The sequence below is a fragment of the Oxyura jamaicensis genome, chromosome 13 (genome assembly GCF_011077185.1).
Source record: "Oxyura jamaicensis isolate SHBP4307 breed ruddy duck chromosome 13, BPBGC_Ojam_1.0, whole genome shotgun sequence".
Taxonomy (NCBI): Eukaryota; Metazoa; Chordata; class Aves; order Anseriformes; family Anatidae; genus Oxyura; species Oxyura jamaicensis.
Window position 1 is genome coordinate 13,459,730 of NC_048905.1, and position 20,531 is coordinate 13,480,260.

The 20,531-nt window shown below is 63.6% G+C and overlaps 1 protein-coding gene across 1 annotated transcript; it reads right to left on the bottom strand.

Annotated features, from left to right (window-relative positions):
• Positions 1-3,457: 3,457 nt before the first annotated feature.
• On the bottom strand, positions 3,458-12,110 carry NDST1 (N-deacetylase and N-sulfotransferase 1). Its single transcript, XM_035338810.1, has 14 exons — positions 11,500-12,110; positions 10,567-11,049; positions 10,385-10,472; positions 9,939-10,093; positions 8,665-8,850; positions 8,142-8,270; positions 7,803-7,985; positions 7,356-7,452; positions 7,081-7,204; positions 6,600-6,774; positions 6,188-6,358; positions 5,508-5,617; positions 4,543-4,645; positions 3,458-4,373 (listed from the first exon to the last, which is right to left on the bottom strand). The coding sequence occupies exons 1-14, from the start codon at positions 12,007-12,009 to the stop codon at positions 4,254-4,256; spliced, it is 2,634 nt and encodes an 877-aa protein (XP_035194701.1). The 5' UTR covers positions 12,010-12,110; the 3' UTR covers positions 3,458-4,253.
• Positions 12,111-20,531: the final 8,421 nt, after the last annotated feature.

Here is a 20,531-nt window from a genome sequence, read left to right on the forward strand (position 1 = left end):
TCGATGCTTCCCCGTAGCTCCGGAGGCGCAGACACGCGAGGTCGGTGGCTCGGGGGGGGGTGGTCCCCGGCAGGCTTCTCCGGCACAGAAACACCGTGCGGCCGGTTCTTGGTCGCAGTCGCTCTCATTTCCACCTACCAAAGGCTCTGTCAGGCTCGGTTTAAAAGCTTGCGCACCGGCACATCCGTCCCGGCCCCTGTCCTGGCTCGAGATGCTGCAAAGCCCATCTCCAGCCACCGCCTTCCTCCTCGCCCCCCCGGCAGGGCTCGGCAAGAAACGTTTATGGGCTTTTCGAAGTCAAGCGAGGCTGCGAAGCTGCGAACTTCGCTCCGCTCCCTCCTTTATGAGCACGGCGTTAACGGGCTCCCTCCCGGGGCCGCGCTCTGTGCGGCTGAGCCATAAATCACCCTCCTCGCCAGGCCTCTAATCCCCCCCAGAGCGATCCCAGAAGAAACCCGGGAATCTCGCGGCTTTTCTCTCTTCCTGCAGCTCCCGCTCCCCCTCGAGAACCTTCCGTGGGAGCTTTTGGAGCCGCGCTCCTCCGTCCCCTCCTGCCAAGTCCCGCTCCTGGCGAGGCCGGCCCGGCGCGCAGCCCGGTGGCCAGAACGGCAGCACGGAGCCGGCGGGAGCACTGCGGTTCTCCCGGCCAGAGCCTGGCCCCGACACGGCTCTGCCGAGGCCGTGGGGTGCCCGGCATCGTGTGCCGGCCTTGTGGGGCACTGGCACTGCCGGCGTGCACCGCTCCTGCACCCAGCTGCGCCGGGGATCCTCCTGTGCACCCCTGGAGCACCCGGGAAGGATGCGGGCACGGCCACGGGGTGCGTCAGGACACAGAGATGTGCCAGGCATGGCTCAAGGTGCCCTCGTGGAAGGACTGAAGCCCGCAGCGGCTCACCGAACGCAGCAAGTGCCATCGGGGGGAGGCTGCAGCGGCCCCGGGGCGCAGCAGTGCTGGGCTCCCCAGAACGCTGGCCAGGGCTCCCGCTTCTCCCCGCCGGCCCCAGCTGCTCGAGCCCCTGGCCCCTGCCCAGCCCGGCCCAGATTTCGCCTCGTTTGCACATTTTCCACAGACGCAGGAGCTGGAAAACACCCTCGGTGCCAAGGGCCCGAGGCGGTCGGAGCCTTCCTCCTGCGTGCTGCCCTCCTCCTCCTCACCGGCACGTTGGGGCTGTTGCAAGGTGCGGAGCCTGGAGGCGCATCCCAGTACACCCCAGCCACCCCATCCCCGTGCTTCTGACCCCGTTAATTAACAAGCAATTAACTCCGGGCAGCCGGGCAGCAGCTGGTCCCACCTGCAGCAGGCTGGCCGAGCCGGGGGGGGTGCACATCCCTGGGCTGGCTGGGGACAGGGGGGCTTCGTGCCAACGGGGGACACGGGGCAGGGGCTGAGCCGCCCTCTCCCAAGCAGGTCCATTTCGGGGAGATCTGGGGAGAAAACCCCAGGGAACGGGCACGGGGCACGTGGCTGGGATTTGTCCCAGCACGGCCAAAAATGAAAACCTGAAAGGAAAGCGGGCAGCCCCGGGCAGGCAGCGGCCCCCTCCGCTCCGGCCCCGCACCTCGTTTGTCACTCGGACAGGTTCAAACAAACCCCGCCGCTGCCCGGCTGGGATTAATTAGGCTCCGGCTTCGTTTCCTCCAGCTTTCTGCAGGGGCCGGGAAGGAGGGGGAAGGCAGCAGCCAGGCGGGCTGGCTCTGTAGGATAAAAGGCCGGCGGGGCTCCCCAGACGGAGCCCCCCAAACCGCAGCCCCTGCACTTATGGCCGTGAAGCCGTGCTGGGCAGGGGTTTTGGGGTCCGGGGCAGGGTTTTGGGGCAGCGCAGGCTGTGCCTCACCCCTGCCCAGGGGCTGCTGCAAACCTCTCTGCATGGTCAGCACCCCAAAAACCGGGTTGTGCCCCCAGTTTGGGAGCTGGGGGAGCACAGGGTGGTCCCGGCCTGGCTGCACGGCCCCAGCTCAGGGAACACGAGGTCGGGGAACAGGAGAAGGCTGCGGGTGCTCGCTGCGGGCTGTGCAGCGCGGCCGGGTCCAGCACTAGACGGCTGCTGCCACCTCGTGCATGGAGCCGCGAGGCTGCTCCCACATCCGCCTCTTTCCTCCCCAAATCCTCCCCAAGTCCTCGGTGTGCCCAGGGCCACAAGCCACCAAACAGCCCCGCGGAACAGGACAGTCCCGGGGCACAGGACGCAAAGGGGCTGGGTGCCACCTCCCCAGCACCCCCAGCCTCAGTCCCAGCACGGGGGACACCCATGGGACCCAGACCTCAAGGAAGATGAGGACGAGGGCTGACAGAGCTTAGGGGAGCAGCGTTCCCCCCCAAAAACAGCTCGCCCTGCCCTGCCCTCACCCAGGGCAGCGACGGAGCAGGGCGCAGCGGGGCAGGATGTCTCCTTCCAGCCAGAAGAGCAGGAAAACAGGCAAAACCAGCAGCTAAAACCAGCGAACCCCGTTTTATTAGCAGTTAGTTCAACAGGACCTCACATCAGTGACTGGGACGCTCTGAACGCAACCCCGGGGATGGGCTCGGACGGAGCCGAGGGGGGCAGAGGGGCAGGGCGGCCCCCGGCCCTACAGAGGTTCATGCAGAAATAAAAGGGTGGAAGCCCCACGGGGAGCGGGGCTCCATCGTCCAGAAAGTGAAACGGGGGGGAAGAGCCCCACGGTTCTGCCGCTCTCCCCTCACTGCCCGGACTTTGCTGGGTGCTGGGCACGGCGGGGGCTGGCTCGGGTCCCCAGCCGCAAGGGGACAGCCAGGGGCACCCCGACCTCATCCTCGGGACCCCAAACGTCCCCGGGGCTGGAGAAAGCACGCGTCCTTCCCCCTCCCCATCTCCCGTACCTTCAGCTGCTCCTCCGGTGATGCTGCGGCTGCCGGGGGGGGGCACACGGCCCCCTGGTCCCTGCGGGAAGGGGGTGCCCATCGCTGCACCCCAAGCCCAGGCAGCGCCGGGCTGCACAGCACCAAAGTCCCCCCCCCCCCCCCCCAGCCCCATCCGCTCCCTTCCCGAGCTTTTGGCACACGGATCCCAGAGCATCCACGAGGAAAGCGGGGCCCTTCCCCACAGCAACCCGGTATGGCTCAGAGTTGGCACTGCTACGCTCACACACACACACACACAGCCTGGGCGGCCAGGGACAGGGCCGGGGACGTGCCGGCAAGCCCCGCCGATGAAAGGTGGCAGCAAACACCCAGGAAACACGGGGAGGGGGTGAGGGAGAGGCAGGAGTGGGGCCGCAGCTCCTGTACGTCACCACTGCACTACAAAGACACGTCTCCGGGTGGGAAACCTGCCCCAGTTCCACCCCCCCCACACACACCTTTGTCCACGTCGCGTGTAACAGCCAAAGAGACCACGTAAAACCCTCGGGGTTCAGGTACAAATTCTGGCACCGAATTAAAACGATCCCCTGCAAAATGAGAACGAAACGAGCCCTCCCCCCCCACGCCCCGACATTATTAAAATACTTTAGCTTTTAATATTCAAGAGGTTCGAAGTCCTCAGCATCCTTCCGACTGAAGTTATCTCAAAGTCTGCCTCATGCCGAGGCCCCGCGCAGGTCGGAGGCCGCTCGGGGCTGTACCACAGGAACCACCACAGGGCAGGGGCTGCGAGCACCCCGGCCCCTTCTTCTGCTCCACAGCCGTCCCACCGCACCGCTCACGGACCGGGAAGAGGTGGAGACTGAAAACGAACGAGGACGACCAAGGAAACGGCATCCGAGTCTTTGAAACAAAACGACGCTTTTCTTCCCGATTTTAGAGCTGGGGTTTGGGGGGAATCCAGCAAACTCCCGTTTCCTGCCGTTAGGGGCAGGGTCACTTCGTGTGTCGGCTCCCCACCAGCTCCTCTCCTCCGCTCCAGCTCAGCACCAGGCACCTCCAGCACGCCCGGAGTTGCTCCTCCATCATCTGCCGAGGAGGCGCAGAACAGCTCCGACGCCGCTCGCAGGCCCAGGGGACTCAGGGCCTGCTTTGGGCAGAGAAAGGGGGAATTTGGGCCAATTCCCAGTTTCTCCCATCAGAGCGGGACACGAAAGGACCTCACCAACGGGCCCAGGAATTGAAAAGGAGGAAAAAGAAAAGAAAACGGATGCGGGGCAGGCGGAGAGGTCGCAGTGCTGGGACAGGAGCCCAGTGCCCAGGCAGCCTTCGGTGCAGCCGCCCTGCTTGGTGGCTGCGGGGGGCTCCGGGCGTCCCCTCGAAGGCCGCAGCTGGATATTGCTCAGGGACGTGTCGGTGCTGGGGGCGGCAGCTACCTGGTGCTCTGCAGCTCCTCCCGCAGCCAGGTGGGCAGCGTCTGCCCCATTTTGTACAGGAGCTTGGAGAGCTCGATGTTATGGTCCCTGTAATAGTCCCGCAGGAAGGCTCGCGACTGCAAGGGGAGGAGAACGAAGAGGAGGGTTAACGAGACAGGATGACGCACCCAGACCCGACCCCACCGCCCAGCACAGCCCTGCCCCGTCCCAGCTCCCACCCGTACTCTGTGTCTAGGACACAGCACCAGCAAAACCACCGTCCCGGGAGGCTTTCTGCATACTCACATCCGAATCCATCTCGGGGTACTTCCTCCCTTTGCTCTTCCCCAAGCATTTGGTTTTCCCTCCTTCCAGGAGCTGACACCAGAATCCTTTCTTTGGGTCAAACCTGCAAACGGAGAGCTCTGCCTCACCCAGGGCACCCTGCCCCGGCCTCCACCCAGAGCCTTCCCCGGGGCACGCGAGGAGGCTGGCTGGCAAGCCCCGCTGCCCAGCTGCTGCTCCGGAGCCTCAGTTTTAATTAGCAGCCCAGCTAACATCCCATTAACGACCAGCTTGCACAGCAGGTTTCCCACACAGCCACGCAACAAGCAGCCGGACAACGTTCATTATTACTCCCACTGCCCCGCTGCGAGGAAGCACGGGGGCTCCGTGGGCTTTTGGCCGCTATTTTCTGTGCCCTTCAGCCCTGGACACCCACAGAACCTTGGCCCACGCTCGGGGTGGCCACACATCCCGGCCAGACCAGCTCAGAGGTAAATCATTCTTTTTTTTCTAGAAGCTCTGAAGGCTTCTGCTTCCTGTGGTGGACTTCAGTGTCTGGAAGGCTCGGAGTGGGGTGACACCCATGGAGGTGCCAAATGGGGAGCACCAAAGGCAGGTTTCCAGCAGCAGCGTGAGAAGCCAGGGCTCAGCACGGGCACCTAGGCCACCAGGATCATCAACACAAGTGGGGCAGACGCAACCCTGAGCTCAGCTCTCAGCTGCCAGGAGCCCAGAACTGGGCTGTCCAGGGTGACAGCGCCATCCCCTCTGCAGTGGGGGGGTAAAAAAAGCCAAGTGGGGTGGTCCTGCTTGCACCAAAACCAGTGGCAGCTCTGCTCCGAGCTCCCAGGGGCCGGGTGCTGCCCCGGGACGGGTCTGTGCTCCCGTTTCCCCGCAGTTACAAGAGCAACGCCCTGCTCTGTGCCCTGGGGAACAGCAGGATCCCTCTCCAGGCCGAAGAAGGGAAAGCTCAGGGTGGGACTTACGCCAGGGTTTTGTGGTAATCGATGAAGTTGGACACCCCGAGGAATTTCTGGACCGTTTCCATCACTTTGGCAGGTTCTGTTCGGAGCAGCTTGCCGTCCAGGACAAGAATCTGCGAGGAAGAAGGCAGGGCTGTGAGGTTTGCACCTCCCGCTGGCTCCCAGCCCTGCTCTCCTGAGGCATAACAACGCCTTCTCTGAGTGTTTTGCCACCTCAGAGCCAACTTTGCCACGAGTCTGCGCGGCGTCCCCTTTTGAATGCCAAGGGTGAACATGTCCAAGTGTTCACTCACCTTGGCTGCTGGAAAATTAAACGCAAATGAAAGTCAGAGCCAGGATCTATCCAGGACAACATGAGAGCCTCAGCTGAGGGCTGTCCAACCCACAGCCAGCCAGGATTACATTACAGCAATTACGCCAGAACCAGACAACTAATAGGCTTTATAAGGTTGAACGATGATGGAAAAATCATTCAGGAGCTGAGCGGAATCGCCCGATGTGGCCCGTACGCCGCCAGCAGCACTCTCCCTCCCCGTGCAGGTCACAGCAGGGTCAGGATCTAGCCCTGATTACCCTTGAGGGCAGCTCGAAGCCAGGAACGGCTTGGCTTGCTATTTTTGTCCTGCGCCAGTGCTGCAGTGACGCTGGTGGGGTGAGCGGCGTGCCGCGGCTGCCGTCCCTACCTGGTTGGCGTGGAAGCTGTTGAGCCAGCGCTCGATGTGCGTGGCGTACCAGCCCGGCACCAGGCAGCGGTTCTGCAGGGTCCGGAGTTTCGCAGCAGCCTCAGACCCGGCCGTGATCACCTCGTGGAAGGTGTACTTCAGGGCTACCGGGTCGTCGTGGGCTCGCTGGTGCTGTCAAACACGAGCAAGATGGGTTTGTTCCCGGGGCAGCCAAGAGCAGACACCCACGGGACCCAAATCCCAGGCTGCCCACGAAGCGCTGCAGCTCCTCGTTCACCACCCTTGAGCTTCTTGCTCAGCTCGGTGCCAAAAATCAGGGATCCCAGAGCCACCCCACGTCCCACACCAGGCTGGGAGAGGGAAGCTCCCAACCCACTGGGGAGCTGGGGACGAGGCGGGGCAGGCGGCTCACCTGGTACCAGGAGTAGGCTCGGTCTGCAGGGTTGATGAGGATCGTGATGACTTTGGCCTTGGACAGCAGGGCCGCAGCTCGCCGGGGAGCAACTTCTGAGTCAAAGTAGTTGGCACTTTTTTCAAAGTAGAAATCGGAGGTGGTGTTGGAGGGGATGGGGAAGAACTCCATGTACCTGGGGGAAGGCACGGCGTGAGGCAGGCAGACCGGCGCGGTGACATGTCCCCAAGCACACCCCTTTGTAGGTTTCAGTCCCTGACCACCAGGCAGAGCTGGTGCTGGCATGAGCACGTCCCTGCAAGGGGCAGAGCCGCGTGGGATCCATCCCACCTTGCAGCAGCCAGGCTCCCCCCAGCCCCTCAGCCAGGAGCCCAGCGGCTGTGAGGGTGATGGGAAACCCTCGGGCCACGATGCTCCTGCTCCCAGAGGGACCGGCACTGCCAGCTCTGCCCCCGGGGCAGGGAACCACGGGCAGACCTACCAGTCAATGCCCTTGTGATAGTTGTGCCCGTTGAAGAACTGAATCTCCTCGAAGGTCTCTGAGCTGGGGTAGTTGCTGCTCAGGTCCGGGTGCATCCCCAAGAAGAGATAAAGGGCAGTTGTTCCTTCAGACAGAGAAAACTAGAGCTGACTTGGGCCAGAGCTCCCTCCCTGCTTTGCTTCGGGTCGGCAGGGCTGAGCGGAGCTCGCCGTGGGGTGCAGGGAACCCGGCACGCCTCTCGACATGCACACAGCCCGGGGGGTAGAGGGAAGTACCTGTTTTTTGAGGCCCGATGATGAGCAGCTTTGGGAATCGGTCACAGGTCTTTTCTTTGGACCAAATGTCTTTGTGCCGCTTGTCCTCACAGGGATCCTGAAACACGGAGGAGGAGGAGGGTGAGAGACGGGGCAGCCTGGACGGACCCTACACCGCTGCTCTGCTGCCAGAGCGGATGTGCAGGGAGGCCACACTGCAGGCAGGGCAAAGGACTGGGGTTATTTCCACGTCTGGGGGGCAAATTCTGCCCTGGCACTGCCCACAGAACCACAAAGAAGTGGAAAAAAATAACGTACCCATGGGATCACAGGAAAAGGCAGGTTGGGAGGAAGCTGAGGAGGCCATTCAGCCCAGCCTCCCGCACAGATCAGGGCAGCTCTTCCCCATTTCCCTCTCTCTGGGGCAACAAACCGGGCTGCTCCCCATTCCCTTCGCGCAGGGCGTACCTGCCACAACGGATCCTTCTCCTCGGCGAAGATCTGGAAGTATTTCTGTGCCAGCTGCACAGGCGGCAGCGTCTGCAGCTTCAGGTTGGTCCAGGAGTTGAGGAAGCGGACCAGGTGCTTGAAGGTGTACAAGCCCAGGCGGTCGTTGCCGTAGTTGGACAAATGGGTCATGAAGATGCTGATCTGAAGAGGAGGGGATGCAGCAGGGGTTGGCAGAGCCTCACCCACCCTGCACAAAAGGCAGGATGCCCCGCTCGGGCTGGGATCGTTGGGGACACTGCCTTAGAGCAGGGGTGGCCCTGCGCAACAAGCCACTGTCCCCAGACAGCCAGTACTCACGGGGTTGAGGAGCACCGTCAGGAACAGTTCGCCCCCATTGATGATTTTGTCCAGCTCACTGGAGCCCCCGGGGTATTCGTTGTAGAAGATGGTGTGCGTGAAGAGGCCGCAGGTTTGCCGGGGGAGGACCTGGGGTGGGGGAAAGACCTGTATGGAGCAGGTGGAGGAGCCAGGGCAAGGAAACAGCCACATGGCCTCCTCCTGGAGTCCGGGGCTGGATCCCCTTCCTCCTCCCAAACTACAAAAGGGATCCTCGATCCCCCAGAGGTCAGGGTCAGCTCCACCGCCTCTCCCTTGACTTGAATTCTGCTACCCACAAGGGATGGAGATGGACAGGTGGAGAAGCCACAAAGTGCCCTCACAGGAACTTCCCCTGTGCAGGGCTAGCAAATGTGGAGGGGGACAGAGCCCCACAAATTATCCGTCTCCTCCGGCTGGGGCTGAAGTAGCCCAGAAACCACACTGCAAGATTTTGGTGGTGGAGGCAGAGGCGAGAAGCATCGGAGATACACCGGCCACCTACCATGATGCCGTTGTGGATGAAGCCACGACGATAGCGAGCAGGTTTCAGGTGGGGGTACTCCTCCGTGCTCGTGACCTTGATGGACCAAACCTGCTTCCAGGCTTCGTACAACTGCACGTGGACGGGGTAGACACCCGAGTGGTGGGGGGCCACCGCGTACCCCATGTCGGTGGGGATGCCGTGCTCCTGCAGGGAACAGATCGGGGACCGGGTGACCAGGGAGATCCCAGAACCACAGCCCCCCGGCTCAAACCAACCTCCCCTCCTTCCCCAGCCGCAGACGGTCCGTCCGTGCCTTGGAGAGCAAGCAGGGCGGGATTGTACCCACACACCCTCTCTTAACTAGGGCTGCCTCCAGAAAAGGGGGTCGAGGAACAGACACGCTGGGTGGACGCTTGCTCATCCTGGACCATCCTCACCTCCGCCACTTCTGCTGGCACCAAGGAAGCTGGCACCAGCAAAGCTCGTCAGTGGAGACTGAGCACCAAAACCACACAGGGCTGCGACGTTGGGTTATAGCAGGAGATACAAAGCAACTTGGAAATTTTAAGCTTGACACCTGCCCATCTCTTTCAGTCCAAGCAGAAATGGTCCAGTCCCTCTCTCTATTTAAGCACCTCTGATTATCAGACGATGAATTCGGGTTAGCCTGAAGAGCCGTCTCTCAGGCCACAGGACCCAGTTTATTACCCCTTGGCCTGCCCTTACTGGATTTGCATTGAAGACAGTCATGAGCAGATCAGTTGATCACAGCCTGACTTGGTGTCACTGTTGTAAAGGACTTTCCAAGAAGACAGACAATCCCCAACCAAGCCAAAGGTCAGAGCCTGCCCTTCGAAAGCCAGCGAGTCCCTCGACACCTCGCCCTGCAGAGGGAGTTCCCAGACACAGCCGCGCTGACCCCGCTCCGGGATGCCACAGGGGCCAGCGTCAGCGCAACATCAAACCACACCGCGCCGCACAGAAACCTCAGCCTTGGTTCAAGTCCAAGGCACAAACCCAAGCGGCTGCTTCCCTCCGTAGCGCTGCAGGTTTGAGCTCTGCATTCCCACTCACGCCGCCCCAGGGCAGGCAGTGGTGCTGGCCAGGCGGGCGCAGCTGCAGCCGCACAGCCGGAGCGGAGCAACGTGGGGACACCCCCCCGGCCCAGCCGAGGGACCACAGCGGGTCAGGCCATCACCTGGGATTCTTCAGCCTACAAAAGCTCTTTGCAACCCCTCGCCCCGTCCCGTCCCCCGCCCCACGAGCATCCCCGCCGGCGGCATCTTACTCACGACAGCGAATTTCTTGTTTAAGGTCATCTGCTCGGCGAGAACCGACTGGTTGTGGAAGAGGTGGGGCTGCATGTGGCTCCACATGTGCGGGAACCACCAGAACTCCTTCACGTAGGACAGCAGCAGGTCGTCGCCTTCGTCCTCGGCGTCAGTACCTGTGGGGACGACACTTGCTGTCACTGCCAGGGTACGTGGAGCTAAAGGGAGCCCCGGAACAGGGCGGTGAGCAGCCCACACAGAGGTAGGACGTGGGTACGGGGTCCTAGCACGGGGGGCCTGCTGCAAGGGGTGCTCTCAAGGGAGTGGAAAGGTTCCTGGACAGGAGCTGCCCCCAGAGACCTCGGCTGCCTGGGCAGGTCGCTGGCTTCGCAGCACAGCCTGGGCAGGGGTGGTGTCGTGCAGCCCCTCTCCCCTCCCTGGATTCACAAAGCCCTCGCCCTCCTCACCTGTGTGGAAGAATTTCCCTGAGTATCCCAAGTTGAAGGTGAAGTTCGGGATGTGGGTGCGCAGCTCGTTCTGCGTGTCGAACAGCGCCTGCGGGAGGGAGAGAGAGAGCACAAAGGTGGTCCTCAGCCAGAGGCAGCAGGGGACAGCCCCTGCCCACCCAGCCAGGACCTAACAGCAGCACCTTGACATCTTCCACCTTCATGCGGGTGCCCTCCTTGCCCACGAAGATGTCGTCGATGTCCACCAGGATGTAGCGGTCGAGGGGCAGCGAGAGCCTCTTGCCCGTCAGGAAGGAGACGGCGTCCACGAAGACCAGCTTGTGCAGCCAGAAGTTGAGGTTGTTGCCAAACAGCACCCTCTGGATGCCGTCGTGGAGGCCCAGGTCCTGCATCACCGTGGTGTGCAGCGCCGCGTCCACGCTCATGTGCGGGATGGACTCGGCCGACTTGGTCTTGGCCAGGAGGACGGGCTCGTAGGTGGAGTGGTTGGACTGGAAGACGGTCCAGTCCTCGCCGGGCAGCACGCCCTTCTCCACCTCGCTGGGGCGCGTGATGTACAGCAGGGGAGACTTGGGGTTGATGCTGCAGTCCTTCAGCGCCAGGTTGGAGTGGAGGAAGAGGGGGAAGCCCTTCAGCTGCGCGCTCAGCAGGCTGTTCTCGTTGGCCTGCCAGGGGAGAGACGGGCCAGATGAGACAGGGCAGAGGAGATGCTGGGGACAAAGGCATTTAAAGAAGAGCCAAGCGCCGCGTGGCTTTGCTTTTTATGCTTTCTGTTCTATTTTTCCCGCTGCTGTGCTCAGCCCCGCCGCCTAGCGTGGCTCTGCAGGGGGCACGAGGCTGCTCGCCTCCCCTCCAGGAGCAGCTCCTGCCCACCCCAGGCGTGCAGCCCTCACCCTGTGCCCATGCCAGGTCCTTCCCCTCTCGTCTCCCTCACCTGCAACCACCTCAAACCCACCCTCCCCATCCCCTGCTATTTCCCCCGCAGCGCCTCGACAGGACAGCAGCAGCGAGGGGAACGGCCTCGGGCCAAACTCATCCCGAAACCAACACCCCGTGGCCACGCTCGCCGGCTCCCCTCCAGCCCCGTCCCCTGCCGCACCGGCTCGGCCCCGTACCTTGAAGAAGCCGACGATGCCCACGCCGTACTCCACGCAGTACTTGTCCAGCAGCTCCCGGTTCCAGGCGTCCAGGTTGACGTACTTGAGGATGTTCTCGTAGATGATGAGCGCGAAGCGTCCCCGGTCCTTGTCGGTCAGCGTGGGCATGTCCCCCTTCCCCGGGGCGATCTCTGTCCTGTACTTGAAGCGGCTCGACTCCAAAATGGCCACGATCTCCTGGCCCAGCTGCGAGTAGAGGCTCTCCACGAACACCAGCACCAGGGGGTCCGTGCGGGAGGAGTCGGCCACCTTGAGGGCCTTCAGCGGGAGCAAACGGGAAGGGGCGACCTTGGGTTCATCGCAGTCCGGCCCCGGCACGTCCCCGGAGGGCTCCAAGCCCCTTTTCCACCCATATAAATAATACGCCGAGACGAAAACGCTGAGCAGGCAGAAGGCGAAGAGCAGGAGCAGCACGACCTGGGGAGATACCTGGCGGATACCCCTGCGGGCCCTCGCCAGCACAGTCATCCTTGCATCCACGGGCGAGTGGGGGCCCCCTCCCCTGCCCGCTCCCCTCCCCTCTCCAGCCCCAGGGGAGGGGAAGAAACGTACACCGCCACAAAGAAAAAAGAAGGTAAAACGCGACGGAATAACGCTACTCCTAATAAATTCAAGTTCTAGCAGGGCGCCCGTGCGCGCGCAGGCTCTCTCCCCTCCAGCAGCCCGGCGTCCCTCGCCGCCCGCTTCATGTCACCATGGCAAACGCGCCGAGAGTCCCCGCGGCCAGCCGAAATCCCCGCGGCCGCGGCCCCGCAGCAGCTCCATGGCCTCAGAGGGGCGAGGGGGCGGCGGGCGGCCTCGGCGCGGCGCTGGGCGGGCGGCCGGCCATGGCGGCTCCCCGGGGCTCCCGGCTCCCGCAGCTCCGTGCGCTGCCCTGCAAGAGAGAAGGGGGTGAGAGGACTGGGGGGGGGGGGGGACGCCGCGAGCGCCGACCCACGCCTCGCCTCGGAGTTGATTTACGCGGGCGCGAGGCTCCGGCAGCTCCCTCGGAGAGGTGCCGGCGTGCCGGGGCTTGCAGAGAGAGCGCCTCGAGCTCGCGGCGGTGCCGGGATGCTCGCGGGCTGCGAGGCCCCGGTGTTGGTTGGGGCACGGGGGGGTCCCCAGCAGCCCCCACCCAGCTCCAGGACCCGGCTGAGCCCTTCTAACGCGCAGCGGTCCCACACCCTTTTATTCTGTGCTGGCTCCAGCGCTGGTCGGGTCCCTGGGCGCACGCCGAGCTCCGCACGCCCCGTGTCCGCTTTCTCCCCCGTTTTATGGCCGGGCTCCCCTCCTCCCACGCCGGCAGGCTCAGCGGGGCACCCGGCAAGAGCCTGGCTGCTCCAGGAGCAAAGCAGGCACAAACCAAGCCCCCCTCTTAGATCCTGCGGGACCCCGTCGGCTCAGCCCGGCTCACGGGACCCCAAGCAACGGGAGACGGAGGCTGGAGGCACGGTGGGGGCCGCGGGGCTGGTAACGGGGGTGAAACAGCCCCTGCAGCCGGCCGGGACACTGCTGCCCTCCTCGCCCCGCAGCTTCCTGACACGTCCCCGACCCGAGGTCCCCTCCGGGCACGGCCGGTGGCAGGGGAGGGATGAGGGCAGGCAGCCAGGCGCCGCGGGCAGATCCCACCAAGGTCAGCAAGACAAAGCCGAGGGGAAGGCGAAGGGGAGCGGGAGCGTCCACGTGGAGCCAAAGGGACCTTGGGAATTTTTCTCTTTTCCTTTCTCTGCGAAAAGGGCTGCTTAAAAAAGAAAAAAAATGGGTAGACACCACTTGCACCGAGGTGAAGCTGCCTTGGGGGGTGATACTGATTCTGGCAGGGCACTTCGGGGGGAAAGGAGAAAAAAATGCGGTGGTGGGGATGAGGCAAAGCCCTGCTCCTGGGCACAGCTCCCCGTGGGCAGGCTCCAGCTCCCTCAGCTCCCCGGGAAGGGGTTTGTGCAAGCGCGGCGTTACGGGGATTGGGAGGGAGAGAAAAATAGAGCGCTGGCATCCCGACCGCGGTGGCAGCCGCGGAGGAGGGACCCGTCCCTCGCCCCTGCCCCTCGCATGGCTCAGCCCTGTGCCCGGAGACGGCCCCAAAGGGCAGCCCGGCGCCTCGCGGCACACCTCGGCGGGGCGTGGGGGCCACGCACAGCTCCCGGCCGAGCCCCTTCCCCGAGGGAGCAGGCTGGGAGCGCAGCCAGGCAGGGCTGAGCAAGCGAGCAGCGCCCCGACGAATCCAATCCGGGCAGTAAGGGGATTAAACGTGGCCGGCTGAGGAGTATCGGGGATTCCACGCCGCGACTCCGCGGGGTAATCCCGTCATCCCTGCCCTCACCTGCAGCAAGGTGCTGGTGCCGCTCCCCAAACCTCGCGGCACGGGAGAACGAAAGGAAAAGGCCCAAAGGTCTGGGGAAAAAAAACAAGCTTCCGCCTCCCGGCTGGGCCAAGCGCCCGCGGGCAGCGTGGCCGTCCCGAGGGCACCCACAGACGGGGCACTGAGGGAAGCGGTGTCACCCTCCTGCGGGATCGGGACCGATGTAGGACAGGGGACATCCTCCGGTGCCCAGCCCCAACCCCCCCAGGCAGCCCTCGCCCTGAGGTCAGAGCTCCTTCAATTTCTTCAATTTCTTTTGAGAGCTTTGAATGAGGGTCCCCGGCGCTGCGGAATAATCAGGCTTCGGAGACACAGCCCACGCCTCTCCCCATCCCCTGGTCCCCACCCTGGTGCCTGGCCTTGAGGGGGGGGACACGGGGACACCCGCCGGGCACGGAGCTGCCTCCTGGCCGGCTTTCCGCTCTCCCTGTACCCTGCAGAGATGAGCGCCAAGCTGAATGCCTCCCTTCTGGCCCCGAAATGCTCTGCTGCCGCTAAAAATACCCCGCGAGGGTTTGCTCGCCTTCATTCCCCCCCCCCCCAGCTTCAAAACAAACAAAACCACTGACACCCCTTCCTCTGCCCTGCCCCGCGCCCAAGCCCCCAGCCCCCCAGGACCCCCGGCAGCCCGGTGCACGACCCCGCAGCCAGACCCCGGCGTCCCGGGGGGGGTCCGGGAGCCGCAGGAATCCTGCTGCAGCGGTTCCACGCCGGGCTGAACCCCGTGGGGAGGACGCCGAAGGCTTCGGGGAGGTGCTGCGGGGCTTTCCTCGTGCAAGCAGGTCGCCAGGATTTTTCTTTTCGTCGCCAGGATTTCTTTCTCCTGGTAGCTGCAGCCCCCACGAGCAACCCAGCACGGGAGGAGGATGCAGGGCCGCCGGGACACACGCCGGCACCGAACCAGAGAGGACGGCGGGAGGAAGGGCTGCTGAAACACCTCCGGCCCTTTGGGTTCTGGATTAAAGCACTCAAAAAAGGAGGGGACAGGGAGAAGAAAGCCGCTCCCCCACGAGGGAAGCGCCCCGCACGCCGGCCCGGCACGCTCCCGGTTTGCCAGCTTAGTGCTGGTGCTCGTAAGCCAGGAGCCTGACAAACAGCATCAGCATCACAGAGGGTCGGGACGGGGGGGTTCCTGCCTGGGGGGGGGGGGAGGGGGAACGGGGTGCCGTGGGGTGGCTCTCAAAGCGTGAAGCACGCGGGGGGAGACGTGATGCCACGGCGCTCCCCTCCAGGCGCCCGCCGGCAGCCCTGGAGCTGCGTCCGTGCCAGGAGGCACCGGCCCCGGAGCCAGCTTGGAGAGTATGGATCCTGAAAGCATCGCCCGGAGGCGGCTCCCACCCAAATCCAACACGAAGCGTCCTCAGCAGGGCTCGGCCAGCCCGGGCACAGGGGTGCAGCCCCCCCCCCGGCCCCCAAATATAAGCAAGGAAGCGCGAACGGATGCGGAGAGAGGAGGGCTGACGGCTCCCAGCAGACAGCCACAGCAGCCTCTGATTTATCGCGGGTGCCACGGGTCCGGCCACAGGTGCGAGCAGCAAAGACCGAGGCGGTTCACGAGTCCCGGCCGCAGATAAATCAGCCACAGCCCGGGCACGGGGCGTGAGCTCCCAACGGAGGGAGTGGCGTGGCCGAGAGGAGCCGGGTGGTGAAATCTCTCCCTTGCACGGCTTCGGGAAGGGCTGCAGGGGAGGGAGCAAGCACTGACCTCCCTGCGGGGCAGCCCCCGGACCCACACGGGCAAGGACCCCGTGCCCGGACCCCGTCTCCAGCAGCTCACAGACCCCATCACTCAGACAACCCACAGAGCCGTCCCCAAAACATCCCACCTGCTCCCGCCAGCGCCCTTCGGAGGGGCACCCCGGGCTCCCTCAGAGCAGGGTCCTGTCCCCCCAGGGACCCTTCTCCCTTTTGCAACCCCCCCCCCCCAGATTTTGAGACGGGGACATGCCCCGGGGCTCCCGGAGCCCGCAGCAGGGCCGGCAGGCCGGCTAAGCGCCGCGCTCCCGCACGTCAGCAAGCCCGCGGGGTTAAGCCTGGATGGACGAGGATTTAGAGGCACGACGTTAAATTGCGTTGCTCAGCAATTCGCGATCGCTTCTGCTTGCTCCCATGCTTCCCTTTGCACATCCAGGCTCGCCGCCTCCCCGGGGTCTCGCACAGCCCCGTTGGCACCCCGGGGACAGCGGGTGACCCGCGGCAGACGCACGAAGCCAGCCAAATTCCCGTGAAGAGGTTTAAAATCCCTCTCCAGGGAGCTCCCTTCACTCTGCCGGTAACATTTAGAGGGCTGCGGATCTGAAACCACCGAACGGAGCGCATCCTTGGAGACGACATTAACGCCGGGGCATTATTCCAGAGACGACCACGAGCTTAAGGCAGGGGAGCCCGCAGGGACGAGGCAGCCAGCGTGAGAACCCTCCCTTAGCACACCTACGCCTGCCCCTTATCGGCCGGCTGGCGGAGGCAGCGACCCAGGCTGCGTCTGGAAACACCTCCGAGCCGGGAGCGCTGGCGCCGGGCGGGGGAAGAACCATTACAAGGTGCAAACGCAGCCCAGATGTGCGGCCCCCTGCCCGTCCCCGGCGAGGGGCTCCCGCTGGCAGCCCCGCGGAGCTTTGGGCCGAAACGAGCTCGTTTTGGCCAAGCCGGTCCCGCTTTGGCCGTGGCGAGCCGCCTGGCCGCCGGCTATCGGAGCGGCTCCGGAAGGGCAGATGAGGAACGTCTCAGCACAGATTACACACGGGCTGCTTAAGTGCTTAGCAAACGGTAGTTACAACACGCGGGGACGGAAACAAACTGCTTACCGGCAGGGGCACAGCCCGGCGTTGTGTAGGACGTTGGCATCGTTGTCCCCATCCCCGTGCCCCAAAAGGCGTGGGATTTAAAAAAAATAAAGGGCAGGCAGCCACGGGCAGCTCGGGAGGGCAGGGACACGGCTCAGCCTCTTCTGCCACCACGACGGGAGGAACGGAGGCGAACGATGCGCCCAGTAAAGCCGGTCAGGTCCTCACATCGAGAAGTTATTTTTGGCCGCAGCGTCTGGCTCCGAGAGAGCCATTTTTCACCCTGAGAGCCCTGTTAACACTTGGGTTTTACTGGAGATGAAGCTAACGTTTTCCTCGGGTTTTCTTCAAAACCAGTCGTGAACGCCTTTCTTTCCCCGCGGAGGGACGGGGAAGCCGCGTGTCGGTGCGCGCAGCGCTGCCGCAGACGCTGAATTTTTGGGGCTGCGAGGGAGAGCGCCTCTGCTCTCGGGGCCAGGAACCCCTGGGGGGGGGGTCACAGACCAGCCTCACCAGCCGTCACCACCTCCCGAGCGTGCCAAGGTCACGTCCCGGTTTCGGGGAGCGTCCTGCCCTTCGCCCCCGTGGCTTCGGGGACTGAAGCCAGCTCCAGGAGCCCAAGGCCAGGTTGTAATCGGGGCTGCGCCGCTGCTCCCCCTTGAACGGCTGGGGTGCTCTGTAGGTTCCTCTTCCTGGCGTGGATTTTTTGCCCTTGAAGCCTCAGGAATACCCTCGCTCACGAGGAACGTGCGTTAGGAAGTGGAGCCAGGGGAATTCTCCCGAACCCTAATTGAAAGAGACGCTTAACGAGGAGAGTTCCTTTTGTCTGTTAATTGAAACAGGTTCTTACCGACAAAACTCTCCATGAATTTTAAGTGGGTTCACGGGGGGGGGAAAAAAAAAAAATCCCCTCACTGAATCAGATTTTCCTGCTTTGAAATGTGCCGTGTCGGTTCTCGTGCTCCTCCAAGTGCCCAAGAGCCTTTCTGGATAAGCAGGGTCTGAATTTCAAGCACCTTCAAAAAGAGAAAGGACTAAAGGAAAAAAATCTTACACGAATTTTGATCCTTCCCCGGGAGCAGGCAAGGAGTCGCACTGTATTGTCCCCTGCTGTGAGGACGCCGACCCCAAACCCCACCATTACAAGCCCTCCGATGCCACCTTTTCCAATTTCCAGCACTGCTTCACCAGGTTTTCCCTGGAGAGTCTCTGGTGCTACTGCAAAAGGAAGGGGAGGGAGGGCTTAGCTCAGGCTCTGCGCAGCTTCTCCGAGGTGCCCGATGGTAGCAGGGGGAATCCCGCACCCCTCGGCCCCCCAGGCGGAGCTCCCCACATCCCCGCTGCAGGAGCGGAGCGAGCCCCAAGGCAGGCACCAGCTGCTTCGTTTTCCTGCCGGCTCCCCACGACGGGGGGCTGGACATCTGGAGGAGACCAACCTCAAGCACTTGCGGAAGAGCCGCCAGCTGTTCCGGGGACCACGGGCTGTCCTGCCAAGCGCTAACCCGGCCCCGAAACGTCGCTTCTGCGAAGGAGCATCCAGAAAACCGCAGCGCAAAGCGACTCACGGCGTCCTGGAGCTGCTCCTGGAGAACGACAACCCCCGGAGCTGGCAGCTGGAAGCGACGGCTGAGCTTTTGGGGATGCTCCCTCTGGTCTGCGTCCATCCTGCCTCTGCTGAGCCGCAGCCGGGGCAGCCTCCCCAGGAGGAGCGCTGCCTCCGAAGGGCTGGGTAAGCCCCAGGCAGGCTCTGGCTCCCCAAAATCCAGTCCCGTGGGGCAGGCTGGAGGGATGCTGCCTGGCCCAAGGTCGGGGGCCAGCCCAGGCAGAGGTCGGATCTTTTATTAGAACGACGGACGCAGTTGGAAAAGCTGGCACGGCCGGGGCACGCAGGCATTCCTCAGGCCCGAGAGCACATCTGCTTTTTCCTAAAGGTATTAGTTAGGCTAATAAAAGACATTACCTCTCCGCGCAAACTTTGCCACCCTCAAAACGTACCAGAGGCTGCAGTGCTCAGGAGAAACACAGAGACCGGGAGCAGGCGCAGAGCACAGGAGGCGCTTGCAAGATTTATTTCCACCCTCTCTAACATCGCGGGTAGAGCCCACGTTTGCTCCCCGTAGGCACGGCGCCGGGGCTGCTGCTCCCCACGCTGCCTCTTGGTTCTGAGGCTGCACGAACCCGGCAGGATTTCCACGCGAAACCTGTTGCATCAGCTCTGTCCTGTCCTGCTCCTCTTCGGGGGCTCACAGCAAACGTACGAGGAGCGAACCAACCCGCCTCCGCCTGCCCCACGCTCGCCCCAGAGCGGCGCCAGCACGGCCAAGGAAGGAACGAGGCTGCTGGAGGAGATTTAGAAGAGCCCGAGCCACGCGCTCAGCCTGCAGGCACCGACAGCATCCCGCAGCCGTATTTCAGCCGTGGCCCCCAGGAGCAGGACTGCGTCGCTAACCCGCTTTGGTTCTTCCCCTCTCCCAATACCGCTTCGCACCCCCATCTTCGCCCCCAACACCAAAGCTCCAAGCCCTGGGGCTGTGGGGCTGTGGCTTCCAAGGCTGAGAAGAAGCCAACAGCGGCTGGGAAGGAGATCTCTGGTGGTTGGGAAGGAGATCTCTTCCCCCCCCGGGGCCCTGCAGGAAGGAGCTAACCCCGCTACAAGGCACCGCTGCTGGTGGGGAGGACACCCGAAGCGAGCAGCCACCAACCCCAGCCCCCTCGCTGCCCAGCCCGCAGTGGCAGGCAGGATTTACGGCTCGGGATCGATTCATCTCCTGCAAGCCCTGCCATTCCCGTCGATGGCTTTTTGCAGGAAAACAATATGAATCATAAGCTGCAGGCTGCCCGCTCCCTGCATCCGCGCCGTGACTCACCCAGCCTTGCCAGGGGTCCCGCGGCGACGGCTGCTCCGCTCCTCCGCGCGCGGGGACGGGCACAGCGAGGGCGTGCGGGGTGCCCGACGCACACACTCCTCATGCGGAGGCACTCGGGGACCCCGTCTTCGCCCGGGGACCCCAAGGTCTGCGACAGGCCCTGAGAAAGCAGCAGCCAACATCGCCTCCGCCCAGACCCCAGGGCACGACCCCAGGGCACGACCCCAGGGCACGACCCCCTGCCTCCTCCTGCCCTGAACCTGGCTCCGAAACCACCTGCACGCACGGACAGCGCACCGTAAAAACGCAGCCGAAACTGGCCTGACACCCAAGGAGCCCGAGAGGAGGCCTGAGGCCCACAAAGTCCACTGAGGAGCAGGGCTGGCAGCGTGCGTTGGACTGGAAACCGCAGCCCTCCGAGGCCACAAAGCAACTGCAAGATGTGGGACCCCGGTATTTTGCTTCTCTCTGCCTTGGGTCCTGCCGTAATTCTAGCAAGATCGAAGCCAACAGCCAAAACTAAAAGATTTCAGTACATATACTCACATGTAGAAGGCAAAATCCCCCAACCAACCAGCCCCCTGACGAACAGCCGCCCTCCCCGAGCCCAGCCCCAGCTGCCGGGGAGTCGCACAGCCCCGGTTCGCACCTTGCTACCTGGCTCCCCCTTTTCTTGACTTGCTGCGACGCAGAGGCAGCCACCAATACCATTTCCGAGGAGAAGCAGCTTCACGGGGCTGACACGAGGCCGTTAAGCAAGCACAAAGCGTTTCCCTCCTGCAGGGGAGGAGGGTGGAAGGCACCTTCCCGCGCCGTGCTCCATGAAAACCGGTGCCCGCCGGCAGAAGCGCCGGCACAGAAGCCGCCGACACCTCTGCAGCAGGGACGCGCTCGGCGGTGCAATGTTTCACCGCGACACATCACTGAAAAAAAAACAATATGAAGCGTTCTCTCTTCACTCCAGCCCGCTTCCTGACTTGTGAGGCATCTTTCTTCTTCTGT

Excerpts from the sequence above, each read along its gene's own strand:
- NDST1 (XM_035338810.1), bottom strand. The coding sequence starts at position 12,009 with ATGACTGTGCTGGCGAGGGCCCGCAGGGGTATCCGCCAGGTATCTCCC. Across the intron at positions 5,618-6,187 it reads ACAGCTTCCACGCCAACCAG|ATTCTTGTCCTGGACGGCAA; the intron begins GTAGGGACGGCA and ends TCTTCCTCGCAG. Across the intron at positions 4,646-5,507 it reads GATTACCACAAAACCCTGGC|GTTTGACCCAAAGAAAGGAT; the intron begins GTAAGTCCCACC and ends CTCCGTTTGCAG.